The 20,730-nt window shown below is 48.0% G+C and overlaps 1 protein-coding gene across 1 annotated transcript in view; it reads right to left on the bottom strand.

Moving 5' to 3' along the window:
• Nucleotides 1–208: 208 nt before the first annotated feature.
• Nucleotides 209–20,730, bottom strand: part of BPI (bactericidal permeability increasing protein) — a 30,050-nt gene continuing 9,528 nt past the window's right edge. The window contains exons 6-15 of the mRNA XM_070801654.1: nucleotides 20,043–20,106; nucleotides 18,518–18,609; nucleotides 15,087–15,263; nucleotides 14,020–14,079; nucleotides 12,061–12,228; nucleotides 10,941–11,008; nucleotides 8,149–8,191; nucleotides 4,060–4,123; nucleotides 2,769–2,845; nucleotides 209–1,157 (exon numbers count right to left, since the gene is read on the bottom strand). Coding sequence (XP_070657755.1) covers nucleotides 1,119–1,157; nucleotides 2,769–2,845; nucleotides 4,060–4,123; nucleotides 8,149–8,191; nucleotides 10,941–11,008; nucleotides 12,061–12,228; nucleotides 14,020–14,079; nucleotides 15,087–15,263; nucleotides 18,518–18,609; nucleotides 20,043–20,106 — 852 coding nt within the window. The 3' untranslated portion in view covers nucleotides 209–1,118. The remainder of the gene's footprint in view (nucleotides 1,158–2,768; nucleotides 2,846–4,059; nucleotides 4,124–8,148; nucleotides 8,192–10,940; nucleotides 11,009–12,060; nucleotides 12,229–14,019; nucleotides 14,080–15,086; nucleotides 15,264–18,517; nucleotides 18,610–20,042; nucleotides 20,107–20,730) is intronic.

Here is a 20,730-nt window from a genome sequence, read left to right as displayed (position 1 = left end):
CAGTCACGTCTGACTCTTTGTGACCCCATGGATTGTAGCCCGTCAGGCTCTTTTTCGGTCCATGGGATTCTCCGGGTAATAATACTGAAGTGGGCTGCCATGCCCTCCTCCAGGGAACCTTCCCCACCCAGGACGACTCCCGCATTGGCAGGCGGGTTCTTTACCACTAGCACCACCTAGGTATCCCCATCTGGAGAGTCATGGGGAAATGTTAATTTTAGCTGAGGATGTGATGGACTAAAAACTCCAATGGCGTCTGTCTCCTAGCCTAGTGTTCTGCTTTAGGCACAACGGCTGGGCAGAAAGCATGGACTAAGGGAGCCATCAAGGTGGAGCCCAAGTATGGAGCAGAGAGAACAGTCTGTGGGGGCTAGCTGCTCCACAGCGTCACCATGTGGTGGTGAGAAGAGCAGCAGTCGCAGTAAATACACAGGACGGTGGACTGTGAGGAATCACTGCTCAACAGCGACACCATCTTGCAGTGGCAGGAACAACACCCCAATGAACAGACTACGGACCGCGGCCTGACATTAGAAAGCAAGACGCACTCCTTTTGGACTAAGTAAATCCCAATTATTCTTGGGCAGTGTGGAATGAGGGGTGTCCTCAAAAAGGGACAGTGGGGCTTTCTGCTCAGGAAGGCATGTGGGAGCTCAAAAGGTTTATTAGAGAACTAAAAAGAGATGATTGTATCTTGGCCACACCAGGTACAGGCAATAAATGAATGAATGAACATAAAACAAGAAGAAACAACATGATCACCAGAATTTCAAAGCAAAAAAAAAGGTTTTTTTTTTTTTTTTTTAATGTAGTATGAAGCACAAAGAGAAATATTGTGATTACCATTGAAATGCAATTCTTGGAGGAAATGTCCCTGCAGCCTTAGCCCTTGGAAGAAACAATTCCTAAAATACACACCTCTCAGTTTTCCAAAAGACCAAGTTTCATGTTTGGATCATTTCTGAATCTGAGTTCAGAGAAGTTTGCAAGAGTCTCTGAGTCCTGAGCTAGAGAGGGAAGCCTAGAGAGGGGGCAGCCTGTGCCCCAGGGGTGTGTCAGGAACGGGTGCTGACAACCCTGCACCTCCTGATTGACGGCCCCCGGCACCCATGGGGTCTTCAGCTGTAGTGGACATCTGCACCGAACAGCAGGAAATCCTGGGGGAGAGATGAGAACGCCGTCATCTGCCGGAACAGTATCCCTCATTTGTGAGGGTGGGAATGCTGGGGTTTTTAGAAGAAAACTTTGGGAGCTTGCCTGCTGGGAAAGAGAGAGCCTCTCTGCTGACAGAAAGGCAAGAGTGAGTGGGGGCAGGGGGCTGGCATCCCACCCCTACGGTCTGCACATTAGCGGCTGCCCATGCCCGAGAATCTGTCAGCAGTTTCCCTGGCAGCTGTTTTCCGCTCAGACGTGGAGACCCCCGGGCTGCCGTGAAGGCCTTCATTTGTCATCCCTGCCTCTTGGCAGCTCCAGGGAGCCCTCCTTGCCATCAAGGCTGCAAAACCACTTCTCTTTTGCTCCTTCCTGTCCTTCACTCAAGAATGTTCAGAAAGGAATTCAGTTGGGCCCAGGGGGTCATTTTTTATTTTAAGGATGAACTGGGTTAGATGTGGGGGATGTGGGGGATGTGTTTCCTCTGCTCACTCAATTAACTTCTCTATTGTCTCTTAGCCCTGGGAGTTCTCCAGTTAGGTTGAAAGAACTGGGGACTGGTGGACTGGATGTTGGGGGTGAGGGAGAGCGAGGAATCTGGGTGGGGGTTTCCCATGAGGGTCATCAGAAAGCCCTGGACTGAGGTAAGGAATGCAAGAGTGGGTGATGGCTTCCTTGTAGAGTTATCAGCTCTTTGGGACATAGTGGGTGTAAGGAGCTTTAGAGTGGAGACACTGAAGAAGCCAGTATGTGTACTTTGGGCACATAGAAGAGACTGGAACCTCAGCCGGGTCACACGGAGATGACTGTTGTGCTTATGCTGATGAAAGTGACCAGGGAGGAACTTCTTTGGTGGCCCAGTGGCTGAAACTCCATGCTGGTCAGGGAAATAGATCCCACATGTCATAACTAAAGAGTTCACACGAAGCAACTAAAGATCCTGCATACCGCAACTAAGACCCAGTGCAGCCAAATGAATAAATATTAAGAAAAAGAAGACGACAGTGACCAGGGAAAGCAATTGTGGGGGAAGGGCAGAGGCCGGGGCAGGAACCCTGGAGAACTCTCTCTGGGAGGGGAAGAAGGAACCAGTAAAGGAGACCAAATAACACAGTGAGAGGTGGCTGGAAAACCTGGAGAGGGAATCGTCAAAGCTAAGAGAAGAAAGTGTTCCAAGGATGGGGAAAATAGTGTCAGATGCTGTTGGGGTCAGACCAGGGAAAAGGGAAGAGAAGGCTGTCCATTCCGGTGTCTTAATCTGCCAGACACTGACCAAGGGCCTGGAAGGATGCTGGATGCAAAGGAAGGCATGCGTCACATATCTGTCAAATATGTAAATGCATCCACCTTATAAAGGAGGCTTGGGGCCACTAAGTGAGTTCCATTTCTACCAAGTATTGTGTGGGAGTGGTACAAGTCAGGGGTTAAAAACCGGGACCTGGCTTTGACTTTGGACTTCATTTAATGGCGGTGTGGCGTCCCTGAGTCTTATCCTCTCTTCTGTTTAGCAACATACCCTGTGGGAGTGTTGGAAGGGTCGACAGCGCTTGATCCAGAGCTGGAGGAAGGTGGCTATCGAAGTAGGAGATTTGGCGAAGGAGACCCTGGGGACTCACCTGGTAAGGCTGGAGGGTCAGGTTGAAGAGCTCGATGTAGGCGGGCAGCGGGAGAGGGAAGCCTTTCTGTAGCTTCTCTGCATTGGAGGTTAAGGCAGAGGTTAAGGTGAAGGTACCACCTCTGATGGGAGGGGCCGGGGGAGGGAGAGGGTGGGGCCGGGACTCAGGCAGCCAGTCCGCAGCCTCCCAGGACCCTCTGGGAAGAAACCTAGGCAGGAAGAGTCCGCCCAGAGTCTCCTCTTCTCTCTCCTCCACTAACCTCCGGACACTGCGGACACTGGAATTCGGGCCCCCTCAGCCCCAAGACCGCCCGCCTGAGGGTACCAGCACTGCTGGTGCACCCCTGGCCCGAGTGACAGCCGGGGCAACTGCTTGCTGGGGCGTGGAGGCCTGGAGACACCTGACGGATATGCACATGTAGCCCCTCGATGTTTCGGATGAAACCAGAAATGGGTGGTAGCCAGGACCAGCTCCCCCATCCCACCACACTCTGGCATGGAACTCTGGAGAATTCTAAGCTCCAGCCTAGTCCCTCAGGTCATTATGAAGCTGCACTTGTGAAGGCAGGAGGAGAAGCCAGAGTCTATATGTAACAATTCGTTGTCTTCATTTATAATTTCTAAGTGGCCTAAATCAGGGGTCCCCAACCTCCGGTGATGTGAGGTGGAGCCGATGTAATAATAATAGAAATAAAGTGCACAATAAAAGTAATGCACATGAATCATTCTGAAACCATCCTCTCCCACCCCGTGCATGGAAAAACTGTCTTCCATGAAACCAGTCCCTCGTACCCAAAAGGGTGGGGGCCGCCGGCCTAAATGTTCTCATCGTAGGGTGGGTGGGCCTCTATTTGCACCCTTGCACCTGGCTCTGCAAAGGTCAGGGGTTTCACCAGTGAGTGAGCTGAGTGGAAGTGTTGTTAGCCCAGGTTAGCCCTTCTTCCTTAGCCCTTCTCTCTTGGAAAAAGACCAAAGATTCTGGCTTCAGAGCTGGGATCGAATTCCAGCTTCATCTCTTACCTTCTCTGGGACCTGAGAACCACTCATTCTCTGATCTCCCATTTCCTCCCATGAAAACTGGAGGTATTATTCTCCATCTCAATGGACGGTCTCATATTTCACGAAGGAGGAACTCAACCCTTTTCCCCTCCCTTTTCTGGGCCAGGTGTCACTTGAGGTTCATTTGAGGAGACCACCTCCAGCCTCCACACCAGGGGCCCGATAACCCATGGCTCTAAGATCCACCCCCCTCACTGGGACTGAAAATCAATCCTTTCTCCAAAACTCCTTACTGTTAATCACGGGAAGCACGATGGTGGGCATAACGTAGTTGATGACAGACTGCAGCGACTCAACCTGGGGATCGGGAGGACAGGACCCATGTCAGGGCACTGGGGCATCAGCCGTCCTCCGTCACCCGCCCTCCCACCCAGAACAACCTCAGGAAGAACTGCTGAGAGACAGACCAAGGGGTGACCTGGAAACACTGCAGCTCAAGGTCACCAAAGCACTCTTTTGCTTTAAAGGTTCCAGATGCAAACCACATTCTAGACTTGTAGGGGGCAAGGCGGAAGCAAGGAAGGTCATCACAGAGCACTGAAATGTGAAAACTTTTGTGCAAGAACATGCACTCTCTCAGGCTAGGGGGGGCAAATTCATTCAACCTTTCAGAGGGCTATTTGGTGATGCTCATCAGAAGCCTTAACAATGTGTGTGCCAGGTGGGCCAGCAAACATGCCTCCAAGGCATTTATCCTAAAGAAATGAGGTAGTGCATTAAATAGAACCAAAATGATAAAAGCAACCTGCAGGTCCAGCAATTGTGGAATCATCTGGGGGGTGGCCGGTAGGGGGCGGGCGGGCGTGGTAGCACTTGGATAACAAGAGATACTATGTAACTATTTAGGGCTTCCCTGGTGGCTTAGATGGTAAACAATCTGCCTGCCATGCGGAAGGTTCAGGTTAGATCCCTGCGTCAGGAAGATCCCTTGGAAAAGGGAATGGCTACCCACTCTAGTACTCTGGCCTAGAGAATTCCACAGACAGAGGAGCCTGGTCCATGGGGTTACAAAGAGTCAGACACCACTGAGCAACTAAAACTTTCACTTTTCATGTGTAATTATTAACAATGATCTGGCAGAAATATAGCATCAGGGACTCAATGGACATGACTTTGGGCAAACTCTGAGAGATAGTGGAAGACAGAGGAGCCTACAGTCCATGGGGTAAAAAGTACTGGACACGACTTAGTGACTGAACCCACAACAACAACAGAAATATATTGGGTTGGCCAAAAAATTCATTTGGGTTTTTCCATAACATCTTACAGTAAAGCCTGAACAAACTTTTTGGCCCACCGGAGAATTATCAACATAGACTTTTTTGTGATCTATTTTTGAGTTTAAAAAAAGCAGGCTAATGTATAACTAATTCACTTTGCTCTACAGCAGAAACTAACACAACACTGTAAATCAACTGCACTCCAATAAAAATTAAAAAAAAAAGAAAAATCAGGTTACAGAAACCACGTAATTCCATCCTGTTATTAAACATGCATTGAAAAAAGTCAGGAAGGATATACACCAAATTATTAAGTAAGTGGTGAAAACAGGAGTGATTTTTATGTTTTGTTTTGCAAATCTGTAGGTTCTGACTGTTCTATAATGTACATGTTTTGCTTTTGCAGTAATAAAAAAATTCAAAAATAACGTAACACCTTCAAGATGATGGCCTGTAGTGGTGACATTTACAACCTGTCAATATGTACATTTTTGTTTCTGGAACAATTGAGTTTCCTTCCCCGGGCTGTAATTCCTGGGGCTTATCAAACGTGGTGCCCTTCTTCCCATGAATCTGGGAACTTTAAATTTTTATTTTTTGCAGAAGCAGAAGTTAGTTATTGACTGAGTCCAGCTGCTGCCAGGAGAGCCCTGGCATCAGTAAATCCATGAAAATACAATGAGGTTGCTTTGGGTCTTTCTGTTTGTTGTAATCTTATCAGATGGGAACGGCTGGCTGGATTTCCATCGGATTTGGAGGGGATGTTGGGACTGACTTTAGGGTTGGGTGATGGGGCTGCATTTCAGAGATCTAAGGAAATATTCTCCAGAGGTTTGGCAAGAGGCTCTCTGGCAGATTCCGGCCATGAGCAGTAAGACACTGTGGGCAGAATTAGCATCTTTTAATAGAGAAGGAAACAACCCACTCCAGTATTGTTGCCTGGAAAATCCCATAGACAGAGCAGCCTGGTGGGGTCGCTTAGAGTCAAACAGGACTCAGCGGACAGGACTTAGCAACTAAATAACAGCAACAGTGGAAGTCACAAGAGCAAGGCTCATTCAGGTCAGCTGTTGAAGAGCATCTGACCTGCTGTTTACAAGGGCAGCTCCCCATCAGGGCCAGAAGGTATGGTAGGAGGAGAAGGAGCAGTGAACCTCCTGTTTTTAAAAATAGATTTTGGGGGGATGTGGACCATTTTTAAGGCCTTTATTGGATTCGTTACAATATTGCTTCTGCTTTATATTTTGTTCTGTTTTGTTTTGGCTGTGAGGCACCTGAGATCTTAGCTCCCCGACCAGAAACTGAACCCGCATCCCCTGTATTGGAAGGTGAAGCTGTAACCACTGGACGGACCGCCTGGGAACTCCCAGTGGTGAGTCTATTTGATGACAATGATTCCATGTAGTGGAATCATCTCTGTGGGCTGGCGAGATACCTGTCATCTCCCTCCCATCTGCCCTGCTGTTCATTCACTTAGCTGCTCAAGTCAAAAATCTGGGAGTCATTCTTCATTGCCTTTCCCCCGCACCATGCACAGAAAATCTCTCACCAAGTTCTAATTCTGCTTCCAAAGTTTGTCTCCCATCTGCCATCTTTCTCTTCCTTCCTGGCCTTGTCCCAGCCTCCATCATCTCTCACGTGGACAATGCACCAGCCTCCCCAAGGCAAGGATCCTTATGCTCTGACTCATCCCCCATAGTCCATTCCCCTCATTTCTGCAGGGGCATCTTTTATAAAGTGGAAATGGATCATGTCCCTCCCTGCATGAAACAGTTCGCTGGCTTCTCACTGCCCTCTGAACACAAGCTACTCTAGCCTAGAAGGCTCAGGGTGGGCCCACCCCTGCCTGCCCGCCTGCCTCTCTCTGCCCCCAACTCCTCATCTTGTTTCTCTAGCCACACTGCTTGCCCCCACTGCCCGAACAAGCCAAGCGGTTCACCACAGGGCCTTCGCTCATGCTGCTCCCTCTGCCTGCCACACCTTCACCTTGTGGGCTCCTTCAGCCCAAATATCACCTCCCCAGAGAGGCTTCTGCTGATCACAGGCTCTAACCGTTAACCTGCCCCATCACTTTCTACCCCACCTCCACTTAGTTTTTCAAAGCATTGATCTTGACCAAAATGATCTTCATTTCTCATTGTCTGTTTCTCCCCTACAATGGAAGCTCTAGAGGAGTTGTTTTCTTGTCTAACTCATCAGCACATCCCCATCTGTGGAACAGGGCCTGCCACATAGTAGGTACTCAAGAAGGTAATTCACTTGTTCATTCAACACACATCTGTTGAGCAGATTCTCTGTACCTGATTGTGTACAGTTAATCCCATTTAAAACTCACTGCACTAACTCAGGCAGAAATTATTATCCTTGATTTGTAGGGAAGGTATGAAATTTGTTAAGTGGAAGTGACTTGCTCAGGGCCCATAGTTAGTAGGTTTGGAGCTGCAATTCTAGCTCAGGTCTCTGTGCCTGCAATTGTGTGTGTGTGTGTGTGTGTGCGTGCACGCGCTCAGTCATGTCCGATTCTTTGTGACCCTATGGACTGTAACCCACCTGGTCCTCTGTCCATGGAATTTCCCAGGCAAGAATACTGGAGTGGGTTGCCATTTCCTCCTCCAGGGGATCTTCCCAACCCAGAGGTCAGCACCCTATCTCCTGTGTTTCCTTAGTATAGGAAAAAGCATAGTATATGTAGAGTTCCCTTCTATCTGTGGTTTCAAGCAACCCCAAGGTCTTGGAATATATCTGCTGTGAATAAGGGGGACTACTGTATTCAGTTAAGCTGTTCAAGAGGAAATAAAGATTTCATCACACAATTCATTGTGACAAAACCCTAGACTATCCCACTTTGCTCAAAGGCAGTATGACAGTATATATCTTTTATGATGCTACATCTCCAAATGTACTTGTCTCTACTTGGTCATAGAGACATGGAAGGCAGTTGTACACAAAACCCACAGTGCTCCTCCCCTCATTATTTCACATGCAAATTATATGCAAACTAATCAGTAGTCTGTTGAAATGATGTTATGAGCCCAGGTGGCCCTCAGGACAGTTATCTCAAGATCAGAGGAAGGAAGGAGCCACCAAGGGCCTCAGACTCACCGAGAAGGGGCCGATGTCTGAGTGCTTCAGTTCCAGGAGCAGCCTGTGAGAAGGGGAGGGGAAAGTTGAGACCACCATTTGCCTGACCCATATTAGAATTCAATTACTGGGGAGAAGGGCTTCCCAGATGGCGCTAGTGGTAAAGAACCTGTGTGCCAGTGCAGGAGACATAAGAGATAGGTTTGATCCCTGGGTTGGGAAGATCCCCTGGAGGAGGGCATGGCAACCCACTCCAGGATTCTTGCCTGGAGAATCTCCTGACAGAGGACCCTGGGTTGACAGAGTCAGACACAACCGAAGCAACTTAGCACAGCATTGAGGAGAAGGGACACTCACTGGTGGGTGTTGTCCGCTCTTCCCATCCTGTATCCATTCCTCCTTCCTCTGGTGACAGCTCCCTGATTTTTTCTTTGGGACAGTCATCTGTTCCCTACATTGTTAATTCTGGGTTCTGGGGTGGGCTGGCCAAAGGGCAGAGTCTACCTCCGCTGCCATGGTGATTGCTTTGAGAATTGACCACTAACCCATGCTGGTCCAAGGACTTCTGCTGGAAATATTGGGAGTGAGGTATTCTCTTTTCTCCAGCAAAATTAGCTGGTGACCATTTTTGCCACCACTCGGTGACAGCCTGCTGGGAAATGAAGCCAGTATGGGGGAGAGCAGAGCCAAGAAGAGAGTCAGAGCCCTAAGGATATCATTGGAGCACCTGGATCTACCTGTGTCTGAAACCCTCAGACTTTGAATAATTTGAGCCCATAAACAATCCCCTGAAACGAGTCGCCAGTCCAGGTTCGATGCACAATACTGGATGCTTGGGGCTGGTGCACTGGGACGACCCAGAGGGATGGTATGGGGAGGGGAGAGGGAGGAGGGTTCAGGATAGGGAACACATGTATACCTGTGGCGGATTCATTTTGATATATGGCAAAACCAATACAATATTGTAAAGTTAAATAAAAATAAAATCCCCTATTTATGGACTTCATGACATCTTAACAATGATCCAGGAGAAAGGTAAATAAATGGCTATTTAATGAATCCCTTTTATTCACTATGTTGGATGCTATATCCTACTGAATTCCTGTAACACCCAAGAGGCAAGGGCCATCACACTCCCATTTTACAGATGATGTCCTTGACAATCAGAGAAGACAAGCAATCTGCCCAAGGGCACGCAGTTAACAATCAGCCAAGTAGAATTTCAACCAGGTCTCCCTGATGCCAAAGCTTCTGTTGTCTCCAGTACCCTGCAAAGCTTGAAAACTCTTGCCCTGTGGAGTCTTACCACTCCCTATTCCTGTATATTTTAGGAAGTCTGTGCTCAGCCATCACCCAGCTGTATTTTCTCCAGCTCCTCCACTTGAGAGGCCCACAGGTGTTTCCAGGAAAATGAAATCCACATGTTTCCAAAGCAGTAACACTTGTCAAAATGATGCCAGGAGAAATAAGCAGCATGCAAACCTCTGGAGCCAAGCTCAAGGTTAAGAAGGACAGCTCTGTGCCAGAGAGAAGGCAGAAACAGACAGGAATGTGGGTCAAGACTCAATTTAAGCAGAGTGAAAGTGAAGAAGAGGTAGACGCCAGGTTGGAATTCGGGGGTCATCACGTCTGCTCTGCTCGTCTCCCTCTCTTTCCCTCTTGCCTCCTTTGGTGTCTTTCTGTCTCTCTGACGGTCTCCCTATTACTGTGTCTCTGCATGCATCTGTCTGTCTTGCTCTACTTTATTTCTCAGTGTCTCTCCCTGCCTTACTGTGTCTCTCTGTGTTTCCCCATCTCTTTCTGTCTCTCCCCCATTTCTGTATTGCTCTTCTGTGTGCCCCTCTGTCTTTCTCTCTTCCTCTTGCTTGTTGAGCACTTATTATATCCTTCAAAGCGTTCTAAACATCACAACACATATTAATACAATGATTACGGCTGGCAAAGAACAGTAGTAATTGGGCTTATTTTACCAGCCAGGGAAAACGGCTGAAGTCTGAAGAGTTCTGTGCTTGCCAAAGGTGAGCCGCACTTGAAAGGCAGCCGCCTCAGCCTCCGAGCCCATGTTCCTAACCCCCACCTCCTCTGCTGGGATTCAAACCCAGGCACGGGTTCCAGAGTCTCCTGGCAGGAAGTGGCTGATGAAGCCCCAAGGATGGGGTGTGAAGAAGTTGAAGTGGGTTTCCAAATGTCCCAGGGACGTGGGGTGGCTGGAGGCTGGAGCAGATTTACCAACTGGCACTGCCCAGTCATGAATGGACTAGGATAGGGGCGTGACCTGGGATGCGGGGGTTTCAGTGCTAAAGCTGGGTCACTGCAGACAAGCCGAGATGGCTGATCACCCTATGACGGGTGGTCTTGGGTGGGTCACTTCATCTTTGAGCACCAGTTTCACTATCTGCAAAATGGGGATATTGTACGTACTGTGCTCTGTCTGAGGTTTAAATGGGATGAATGAACACGAAAGCTTGGAACTTGGTAAGGTCATTGTGAACTCACAGGCACCAAGATTGGATGGGAAGGACTTCCCCAGTGGTCCAGTGGATAAGAATCTGTCTGCCAATGCAGGGGACATGAGTTCGATCCCTGGTCCAGGGAGATTCCACATGCCATGGGACAACTACTGAGCCTGAGCTCGAGCCACAACTACTGATTCACATGCCCTAGAGTCTGTGCTCCCAACAAGAGAAGCCCGAACACCGCAACTAGAGAGTAGCCCATGCTTGCCGCAATTAGAGAAAGCACACTCGCAGCAACAAAGCCAAAAAAAGAATGGATGGGCAGTCCCCTCCTCCCATGCCCATCGCCCAACTTACTTGTCCAATCTGAGCTCTCCAATAAGTCTGTCGGACTTGGCACCAACAACCACAGAAAGGTTCAAGTTCTGCAAAGCAACAAGCCAGGGAGTGAAGTCCACTGACCCAGAATCCTGGGGCTCTGCAAAGCCTCTAAGACCAGAAGGTCTGCTTCACGAAGACCCAGCAGAAGAGCCCACATTGCTGGGTCAGACCCACAGAACCCACAGAAGGGAGGAGTCTTCCTTTATTCAACTTTGTGCTTGTTATGAGTCCTGGACTGTCAAACAATTACCATTTTTCTCCCCTTGCTTCTGGGACCAGTTCAGATTCGCAGGCCACTCCCATGGGCTGTAGGAGACAGGCTGTGAGGTAGGTGTCCAGGCCAGCTCTATTTCACATTCATTCATTGAGTCATTCAACAAATGAGGTTCCCAACCTCAGCTTTCCTGTCCACTGTCTGTGTGACCTTGGGCGACCCCCTCAGAACCCACTGAATCTGCAAAGTGAGGAAAATGGGTCTCAACTTGAGGCTGGACAGACCTGAGTACCTGCTGTTGGGGAGAGTCTGGCCCTCACCTCCAGTAGCCAGAGTGGGTGTCACCAATATTTGTGGAGTGACAGAGTGATCAGATGAATGAATGTACAAGTCAACCATGGGATGAAAACTTAAATAAGTGAAGGATTAAATGCACAAAGGAAGGAATAAATAAAGATAGGCATGGATGAATACATGATTAATGAATGAATGAACAAATACACAAAGGAATGATCCATTGAACAAAGATATAATAAATGAATAATGGAATAAATGCATGTATGAACCAGCAAAGATACAGTAGATTTCAAGTTAGCAGTTGAATGAATAATTGAATGACTAAATAAATGAATGAACAAACCCACAGGTGCATAATTGAATGGCCAAAGATATGCATGAACAGATTGGAAATAGTATACCTATTTCAAGCCAACCACAGAATGAATAATGGAATGAATGAAGAAATCAGAAGATAGTGGCTCTGGACACACACAATGCAGGTTTGAGTCTGGGTAGGCTTTACGCCAGTCCCCCTGGCTCTCAGGGCAGTGCTCTGAGCCCTGTCCAGGGCTGCCTGTCTGCTCAGACCTGGGATCAGCTTACCATCTCAAGCAGGAAGAGGGGGTCCAAGGAGGAGTTTGGGAGGATGGCAAAGGCCTGGGTGTCCAGGACAAAGATGAGGTCAAGGCCGCTGGGCTTCATGGTGAGTTTCGGAGGCAAAGAGGCCCAGATGAAGAGCTGCATCTGCATGTCAGGGAACATCTTGGCCACCTGCAACCCACAGGGGACGACCAACAAAAGAGGCCATTGATTAAAAAGTGTCTAAATCCTATCTTGTCCTGGTCCTGCAGAAGCACTTCCAATGTCTTCCCACTGTTGTTTTTTGGCAGTGCTGCATCTTCAATGCTGCACGAACTACTCTCCTCTGGTTGTGGTGAGTCGGGGCTACTCCTCTTTGTGATGCACAGGCTTCTCATTACAGTGGCTTCTCTGTTGCAGAGCACAGGCTCAAGGGCACACGGGCTTCAGTACTGTGGCTCCCTGGCTCGACAGCACAGGCTCAATAGTTGTGGCGCACGGACTGAGCTGCTCCGTGGCGTGTAGGGTCTTCTCAGATCAGGGATCACTGAACCTGTGTCTCTTCCATTGGCAGGCAGATTCTTTGCCACTGAGTCACCAGGGAAGCCTCCCCATTGCTTTCGGAATAAATTGTAAAGACTGTATAATTCAGCACCTGGCACCCTGCCAGCCTCACCCCATGCCCACCCCCTCCATCGCTTCTACCACTTGCCCTCTAACTCCACCCACAAGGGACTTCTTTTCCTCAAATGTGACTTGCTGTCCTTGTATACATCAACTCAATTAATCAATCGCAGCTTTATGAGGTGAAGTTGTTATTACTGCATTTTATGTATGAGAATACTGAGATACAGGCAGAACATGCTCAGGAACATAAAACTAGTAAGTAAGGACCAGAGTTCAAACCCAGATAGATCCCAGGAAGAGATTTATAATTCAAAACATCTTTTTGGATGGAATAAAAGTATCCTGAAATTAACTAAAAAAATTGCGCTCTACTCTCTTTCTGTCTAAAACTCCTTGCATTCTCTGTTCCCTCTCCCTGAGTGTTGATCCTGTATTCCTCCTTAGCTTGGCTCTTTCCCTTCCTTCAAGTCTAGAGAGCAGTGGTGGGTTCAAGGAGGATCAAAGGAGAGCTTTGACAACACCCCCATCTCAGCTAGCCTGCAGTCCTCCTCCAGGTAAACTCACAGTCTGAGTAAAAAGAATGCAATTGCTATGCAAATTAAGTTTCCCTTTCTCTTTCCCTGATCCCTCTACTCGTTGCAGCTCCTCCACACCAGTACTGCCTATATATAAATTTCTGGAAGTTCACCATTAAAGAGGCTATTATGGACTGAATGTTTGTGTCCCGCCTGCTCAGCAAATTCATATACTTAAGCCCTAACCCCCAGCGTGGGCATTCCAGGTGGCTCCGCGGTAGAGAATCTGTCTGCCAAAGCAGGAGCTGCAGGAGACACAGGTTTGATCCCTAGATTGGGAAGATCCCCTGGAAGAGGAAATGGCAACCCGCTCCAGTAGTCTTGCCTGGGAAATCTCATGGACAGAGAAGCCTGGAGGGCTACAATCCATGGAGTTGCAAAGAATATGACACAATATGACACAATTTTCACTTATCACAGTCTGTTTTCTTTATTGTTTTGGGTGTCTGAACAATAATTTTCTCTCTCTCCACTGGACGGGAGCTCCAGGAGGGCTGGGATATGATCTGTTTTGCTGGATGCCCTGCACAGGGCCCCAGAAATGCAGTGGGCACTCAGAAACTATTTGTTGAATGGATGCGCCCTCAGGATCTACTCACACCTGGTCACATGAGTGCTTGGGGCCTTTCTCCGCACTGAGGATGAGCTGCACAAAGCTGTGTCCACAGGCTCAGGCTGGGTTGCCTCTTGATCTGGACAGGGGCAGCTCTCAGCAGAGCTGTTCTCAGCTCCCCCCAGGCCTCCTCGCAAGATGACTAAAGGGGAACAAGTCCTTTCTCACCTGGGGTATCAGGATTCCAAAGAATTTGGTTGTCAGGCGGAACTTGGATTCCTTTGGAATCTGTAGCGAGGGAGGAAGAGAAAAGGATCTTGGAAGATTATGTTATAGATTGGGGGGCAAATTCTATATGAGGGGTGAGAGAATGAATACATAAACAAACCGTGGCCAGATCACGTATGACCGAAGAATGCTGACCCAGAATGGTCAGTGACTGCCAGCTTCCCTAACACTGGAAAAATCAAATATGCTTTTCAAACCAATCACATAAGATGTCTGGCTTCTGTTAGTCCCGCCTCCAGCTTGCCCACACCAACAACCTCTGTAAGAGCCTACCCAGCCCTTTCCCTTTATTTAATATAAAGCGTTCCCACCCCTTGCCCCCCCCACCGTATGCCTTTGAGTCTGCCAAAGGTAAGAGTTCTCATTGGGATGGTCTTTGTTTATCTCCACAGGGGGACGAGTCAGGGCTCAGCATCTCTTTGATGCCTCTCCAGAGGGGGAGGATCTGGCATCTCTTCTGAGAGCAGCAGAGGAGGAACCCCGTGTGGCTGGTGAGCAGGGTGGGTCCTGTTGCCCCTAGACTCTGGGGAGGATGGTCATTTGCTCATTCTATAGATGGGCAAACCGAGGCCCAGAGCAGGACTCAGCCACAGATACGGAGACAAAGTCATGGAGGATGATGACCATAATGTTGATATGATGGTAAGACTGGATTACGGACAGACACACAGCAGGGACACGGTCAATGTTAGCTGTTATCATTAGGATGCAGGGGACTTCCTCCACACTCATAAGCCTGTGCTGGGGCTGCCAAGTAATCATATCTCATTCAACCTTCCTTACACCCTTTGGAGGAAGATACTATTATTGGTGTTTTACAGATGAGGTTCTTAGAGGCTGAATAACCAACCTAAGGTCACCAGGATGGAAAAGAGGGGATCTGGGGTTTGAACTCAGGTCTGGCTGACTCCAGAGTTCAGAACTCGATGTTCCTGGCTGTGAACCAAGACTCATAACCAGACCATCTACTGCACTCTCTTCCCACATTCACTCCCATTTGGCCTTACCATGTCGTCTCTGAGGGTCAGATTCAGGGCTCCAGCCTTCTGATACACGAACCCGGCCGTGTTGAAAAAATACTCAGAGATGCCCAGGTACACCATGCGATCGTGGTCTGAGGGAAAGGCCAGCGCTGGTGGGGCAAAGGGCGGGGGGCTGCGGTGGGCCAGACTGAAAAACTCCCCCTGCGGGCAGAGGCAGTAGAGTGAGCCTGGGCATCCTTCAAGAATTACAATTCAATGTCTCCATTCCAGGAAAAAAATGCGCTAAGGATACTAATCATGGATTCACAGAGGAGAAAGCCATGGCCTGAGACTAACAACAGCATTGCATGCCTCCTTGTGCTAATTTCTAAGTGCTTCTCCACCAAGGCTGTGTGGTAGACGAGATCACCCGCATTTTACAAGACAGGATGCTGGTTTCCCAGGTGGCTCAGTGGTAACGAATCTGCCTGCCAATGCAGGAGATGCAGGTTTGATTCCTGGGTTGGGAAGATTCCCCTGGAGAAGGAAATGGCAACCCACTCCAGTATTCTTGCCCGGAAAATTCCATGGAGGAGTCTGGTGAGCTACAGTCCACGAGGTCACAAAGAATTGGACACAACTGAGTGAGTGAGCACACAAACACACTCTGAGGCTTGGGAAGGTGAAGTGGCTTGCCCAAGCTCACTTAAAAGGGTGAGTGCCAGAGTCAGTGATTGAACCCAGACATCTGGATTCTGGCAAGCACATTCCTAACCATGCCATGGTCTCTGCCTCAACCTTGCAAATAAGTGCAGAAATTCTCCTAAAAGAACAAGGAGAATTCATTTTGTTTTCACTTATCAAATTAGCAAAATATTCAAGAGAGAGGTAAATTGTTTTAAACGTGTGTGTATTTTAAACTGACACTATCCAGTTTTTGGTGAGAGTATTCATGGGCTCCTGGGGAATATGTTTACATTTCTGAAGAGCAATTTGGCTACGCATTGCAAAAAACAGATCATTCACTTAGCTGAAAAACAATAATGTTGCGTTATAAAATAGCAAATTGTCGATGGATACATATGTTAGAATACCATTTATGTAAATTGTGCTTTAGTCACTAAGTCGTGTCTGGCTCTTTGTGACCCCATGTACTATAATCCACCAGGCTTCTCTGTCCATGGGATTCTCCAGGCAAGAATATTGGAGTGGGTTGCCATTTCCTTCTCCAGGGAATCTTCCCGACCCAGGGATTGAACCCGGGTCTCCTGCATTGCACGCAGATTCTTTACCGACTGAGCTATGACGGAAGCCATTTATGTAAAATTAAAGGCCTAGAAAACATACTATATAAGAATTATTGACACCAGAGATAGATAGCAAAAGTATAAAAAGTCAGGCGAGGACACACAGGGACATCATCCACGTGATTCCCTGCGGGGTAGAGGGTCCCCAAGGGGGCCTCAGCTATTTACTTCTACAGTATTTCATCTCAAGAAATATTAAAGGTAAATACGACAAAGTAGTAACACTTCTAAAATCTGGGTAGTGGGTATGTGATAATGTGTAATATTCTCTGTACTTTTGGATCATTATTTGCCGTTAATGACCACGACACCCATCTTATAGAGTAAATATCATAAGCAACTCTTAAAAATAGCTGCAAAAAAGACAAAAAATAAAAATAACGGGTGGACTTATGTACCAGCCAGGAACCATCTCTAATATATATCACTAGGTGAGAAAAGAAAGTGAAGAACAATGCAAACAGATTCTCAGTAAAACTAGATGGGCTTTCGTGTAAGTGTATATGAATGCTCAGGACCAGATTAATACCTGCCATGGCTGACAGCTATCACCTCTGGGCAGGAGCCCCGAGTGGGGGTGGGGGGGGGGCAGTAAACAGGACATTCTCATTCGCTAGGGATAATCAGGTATTGTTTTAATCCTTTGTTCCATCTTATCACTTAGATTTTTTTTACAAGTATGCTATTTGGTCCAGCAATTTCACTTCCAGAAAGTAATCAAAGATGGGCAGAGACACAGCTACAAGGATACTCATGGCAGTTCTGGTTACACTTGTGGAAAAAAGGGAAAGAGCCCAGACATCCCAAGAGGGGGCACTGTCTACGTAGCTTATCACAAGCTATCCACTGAAAGACCCAAGAGCCAGTGAAGGGACTAGGGGAGGACATTTCACTGATGGATGTATGCCTTGCACCATTCTGGTTTTAAAAGTTGTAAAACATGACTTGTATACATATATATGTTTATATATGTTGTTTCTGTGTGTATTTGTTTCCAGGCCTACATGTGTGTATTTTTGTTTCTGCCTCTTTTACATGTGTGCATGTGTGTGTGTGATTTTCTGTGTCTAAGCAGAGGAAAGGATTGGCGGTTGGAGAAGTGTAATTTGTGTGTCAACATACAGGCCTCAGTCATATTATTAGGGTAATTTCTCTTTCCTTCTCCCCTTCTTTCCTCCCTATTTATTTCTTCTGCTCCTATGTGGTTTCTACATTTTCTTCCAGACTTTAAATGTGTTTTAGAGAAAACAAGCAAAAATAGTAAACAGACACACCCCTTGTGGAGGGATTGAGGTACATCCGGAGGGGATTCAGAAAGTGGGACTTATTCCAGCTGAGATGGGGGACGGCTGCTTAGGGAGTGACATCCCAGCCCAGACCCACTGGAGGATAAGGAGAAGATGGCTGGGAAGAGGAGGGGAAGGAGGAGAGGGGAGTCCAAGCAGAGGGAATGGACAGGATGAAGGCCCTAAGGTGGAAATTAGCTGGAAGTGTTGAGGAGGTACAAGGCCAGTGAGCCTGATTGGAGGGTACAGAGTGAGAGGGAAAGTGGCGTGAAATGAAACTCACTCACTCCATCCATCCATCCATCCAACCATCTAACCATCCATCCATCCAATACACATTTACAGAACAGTTATTACACGCCAAGCATAGTTCTAGGTGCTGTGTATGGTAAAGAACAAAACAATCACAGCCCCTTCTCTTTCATCGTATTGAGGGAGACAGGCTTGTGACTGCGGTGTGTGTACATGAGTAATAAGTGCGGCTGAGAAAAATAAAGCAGGATATAGGGGAAGAGGAGGGTACTGTTTTAGCAATGCTGGTCTGGGAGGGCTTCTCTAGGGAGAGGATACTTGAGCAAAGACTTGAAGGAGGGAAGAGAGAGCTGCTGTCGATATCTGGGTGAGAGCCTCCTGGCTAGAAGGAGCAACAAGTGCAAAGGTCCTGGGGAGGCAGCAGTCATGGTGCATTTCAGGACTAGCAGGAAGGTCAGTGTGATTGGAGCCAGGAGAAGGCATGGAAGGTGGACTGGGGAGAGTGGTGAGGATGGATAGGAAGGGGGTGGGGTCATTGTAAGATTTGTTTCCAAGGACGATGGGAAGCCGCCAGGTGTGGGGGTTCTGAGGCAAAGGCGTGAGGGTGTATGATTCTTGATATGAGTCTCACCTTCAGCAGCCAATCCAGGTTATTGGCTGTGGCTCTTGGAGGTGCCACCAGTGAGTAATCGACCCCAGCCACTTTGTCTAGTTTGGTTGTCACTAGGGGAAAGAAGATGGACCATGAGCTGGCTCCCCATGGCAGCATCTTTGGAGCCTGGGATGCAGACTCAGCATCTCCTAAAGTTAAATACAGACCTGCAGTGCTAATTCCATTCCCACTGCCTCCAAGGAGCCCTCCTCCCTGTGCGCCCCTCAAAGGAAAATGAGCCCACACCCCACATTCCCAGAATCATCAGCTCCCTCCCTTCTTCCAACAGCCCTGAGACATGGCCAAAGCAGAGTCAAGGAACAGAATGACTTGGGCTTCAATTGAACTCTGTGTGACCTTGGACAAGTCCTTTCACTTCCTCTGAGCCACTTGTTTTCATTTGTAGGATGGGGTACTAACGACTTTGCAGATGCCCTGTACATGGTAGGGGCTCAAAAGCCAGAAAGAGTCATTATTGCAGTGATAACATCCCAGGCAGAGCCCAAACTGGCTTCAAGTCTGATTGGTTTCTTTGTTTCCAGCATTAATCAATGAGGATTAAATGAATATTGGTTTCTCCTTTAGCCCTGCTTTCCCATGTTAGAGGGAATAAACTGAGTCTCAGAATACGTAATTAGTCCTGGATGGCAAAGCTTGTGAGTGACAAGGCTGGGACTCAAACCAAAATCTTTTTCCTGCCCAGTGAGGCTAAACCTGGGACCCTGAAACTGCGTTGAATACACCCAGGATGAGCTCTGCACCTGGAGGGGCTGGGACAGTGCCCGGAAGAAGGAAATGTATCTGAAATGGACAAGTACCACGTGCAGGCCACATTAGGCTCTGTGGGGAGGCAGCCCTGGTAGAAGTTTGGGGCACAGGCTCTGGAGTAGGAAAACCTGAATTTGGATCATATTTCTGCTTCTTACTGGCCCTGTGAATTTGGGCAAGTCATGGCTCCTGTTTCCTGGTGTAAATTTGGCAGAAAACAGTGATCTCAGTGTGGCATTGGGAGGCCAAGAGGAAACATTACTGCTGGGTACATGACACATGTTGACACTTGGCCAGATGGGTCTTCCTGCACCTTCTGCAACCCTTCACAATTTACTGAGCACTTGGGGAAAGAGAAGATTGTGTCCATTTTAAAGATATGGAAACCGAGTCCTTGAGAGGGCAAGTGACCAACCTCAGATCTCAGATCAGCTATGTATCTCTGGCTTCAGGGGGCTGTGGGTACTTGTTGTTTGTAGGGAAACCTTGTAGGGTTTCTCTTCCATTTAACTCCCAGACCTGCTACAAGGACCTGGCCCCAAGGGATCTGATACTAATTACCATTTGAAAATAACCTGCTCTACTCATTCGCACCCAAGCCTGGCCTGCCTAGGAAACTTGCTGGCTCCATCACACTCTCCCTATCTCCCTTCTATCCCAACTTCCCCTTCCCCCTTCTACCCCAGGTTCCCCCTCCCCTTCCACCCCAGCCTTCTTAGCCTTGCCCATTTCTTACCTGGCAGCGTCTGGAAATAAGGCTGCAGCTTGGAGGACACGGTACTAGTCACCACCTCGCAGATCTTGGGAGAATAAAAGAAAAAATCAGCGAAGGCTTCCCATAGTGGACAGTGTCCTTTAGGAATAATTATCTGGACAGGTTTTGCTTGTCTTGAATGTTTCCTTGAAAATCATGTAGCTACTCAAGCTTCCCTTTTCTCTTTGAGCTTCTGAGGAAGCTTCACCAGGAAGCTCAGAGTCCAACATATAGCTTGGAAATAGTAGCTGTATATGACTGTATGGGGGCTTCCCAGGTGGTGCTAGTGACAAAGAACCTGTCTACCAATGCAGGAGGTACAAGAGATGTGGGTTCTATCCCTGGGTCGGGAAGATCCCCTGGAGAAGGAAGTAGCAACCCACTCCAGTTATCTTGCCTGGAAGACCTCATGGACAGAGGAGCCTGGCGGGCTACGGTCCATGGGGTCATAAAGAGTTGGACATGACTGAACAACTGAGCACACATATGACTGTATGAGATGCATATCTGCGTTTTATTTCCTACTCAGATTCTAAAACCCATTTTATAATCTACTATGCTGTGCATTTTGACCACCATGCATGGGTATTTTTTTCTCTTAATATTTGACAGAGTGCTTTCAGATAGATGGTTGATATCTCCTTACCCACATTGTCAGCGTCTTTGACTG

This window comes from Bos indicus, chromosome 13 (genome assembly GCF_029378745.1).
Source record: "Bos indicus isolate NIAB-ARS_2022 breed Sahiwal x Tharparkar chromosome 13, NIAB-ARS_B.indTharparkar_mat_pri_1.0, whole genome shotgun sequence".
Lineage (NCBI taxonomy): Eukaryota > Metazoa > Chordata > Mammalia > Artiodactyla > Bovidae > Bos > Bos indicus.
Note: the sequence above shows the minus strand (reverse complement) of the source record. Positions and strands in the feature narration are given on the sequence as shown.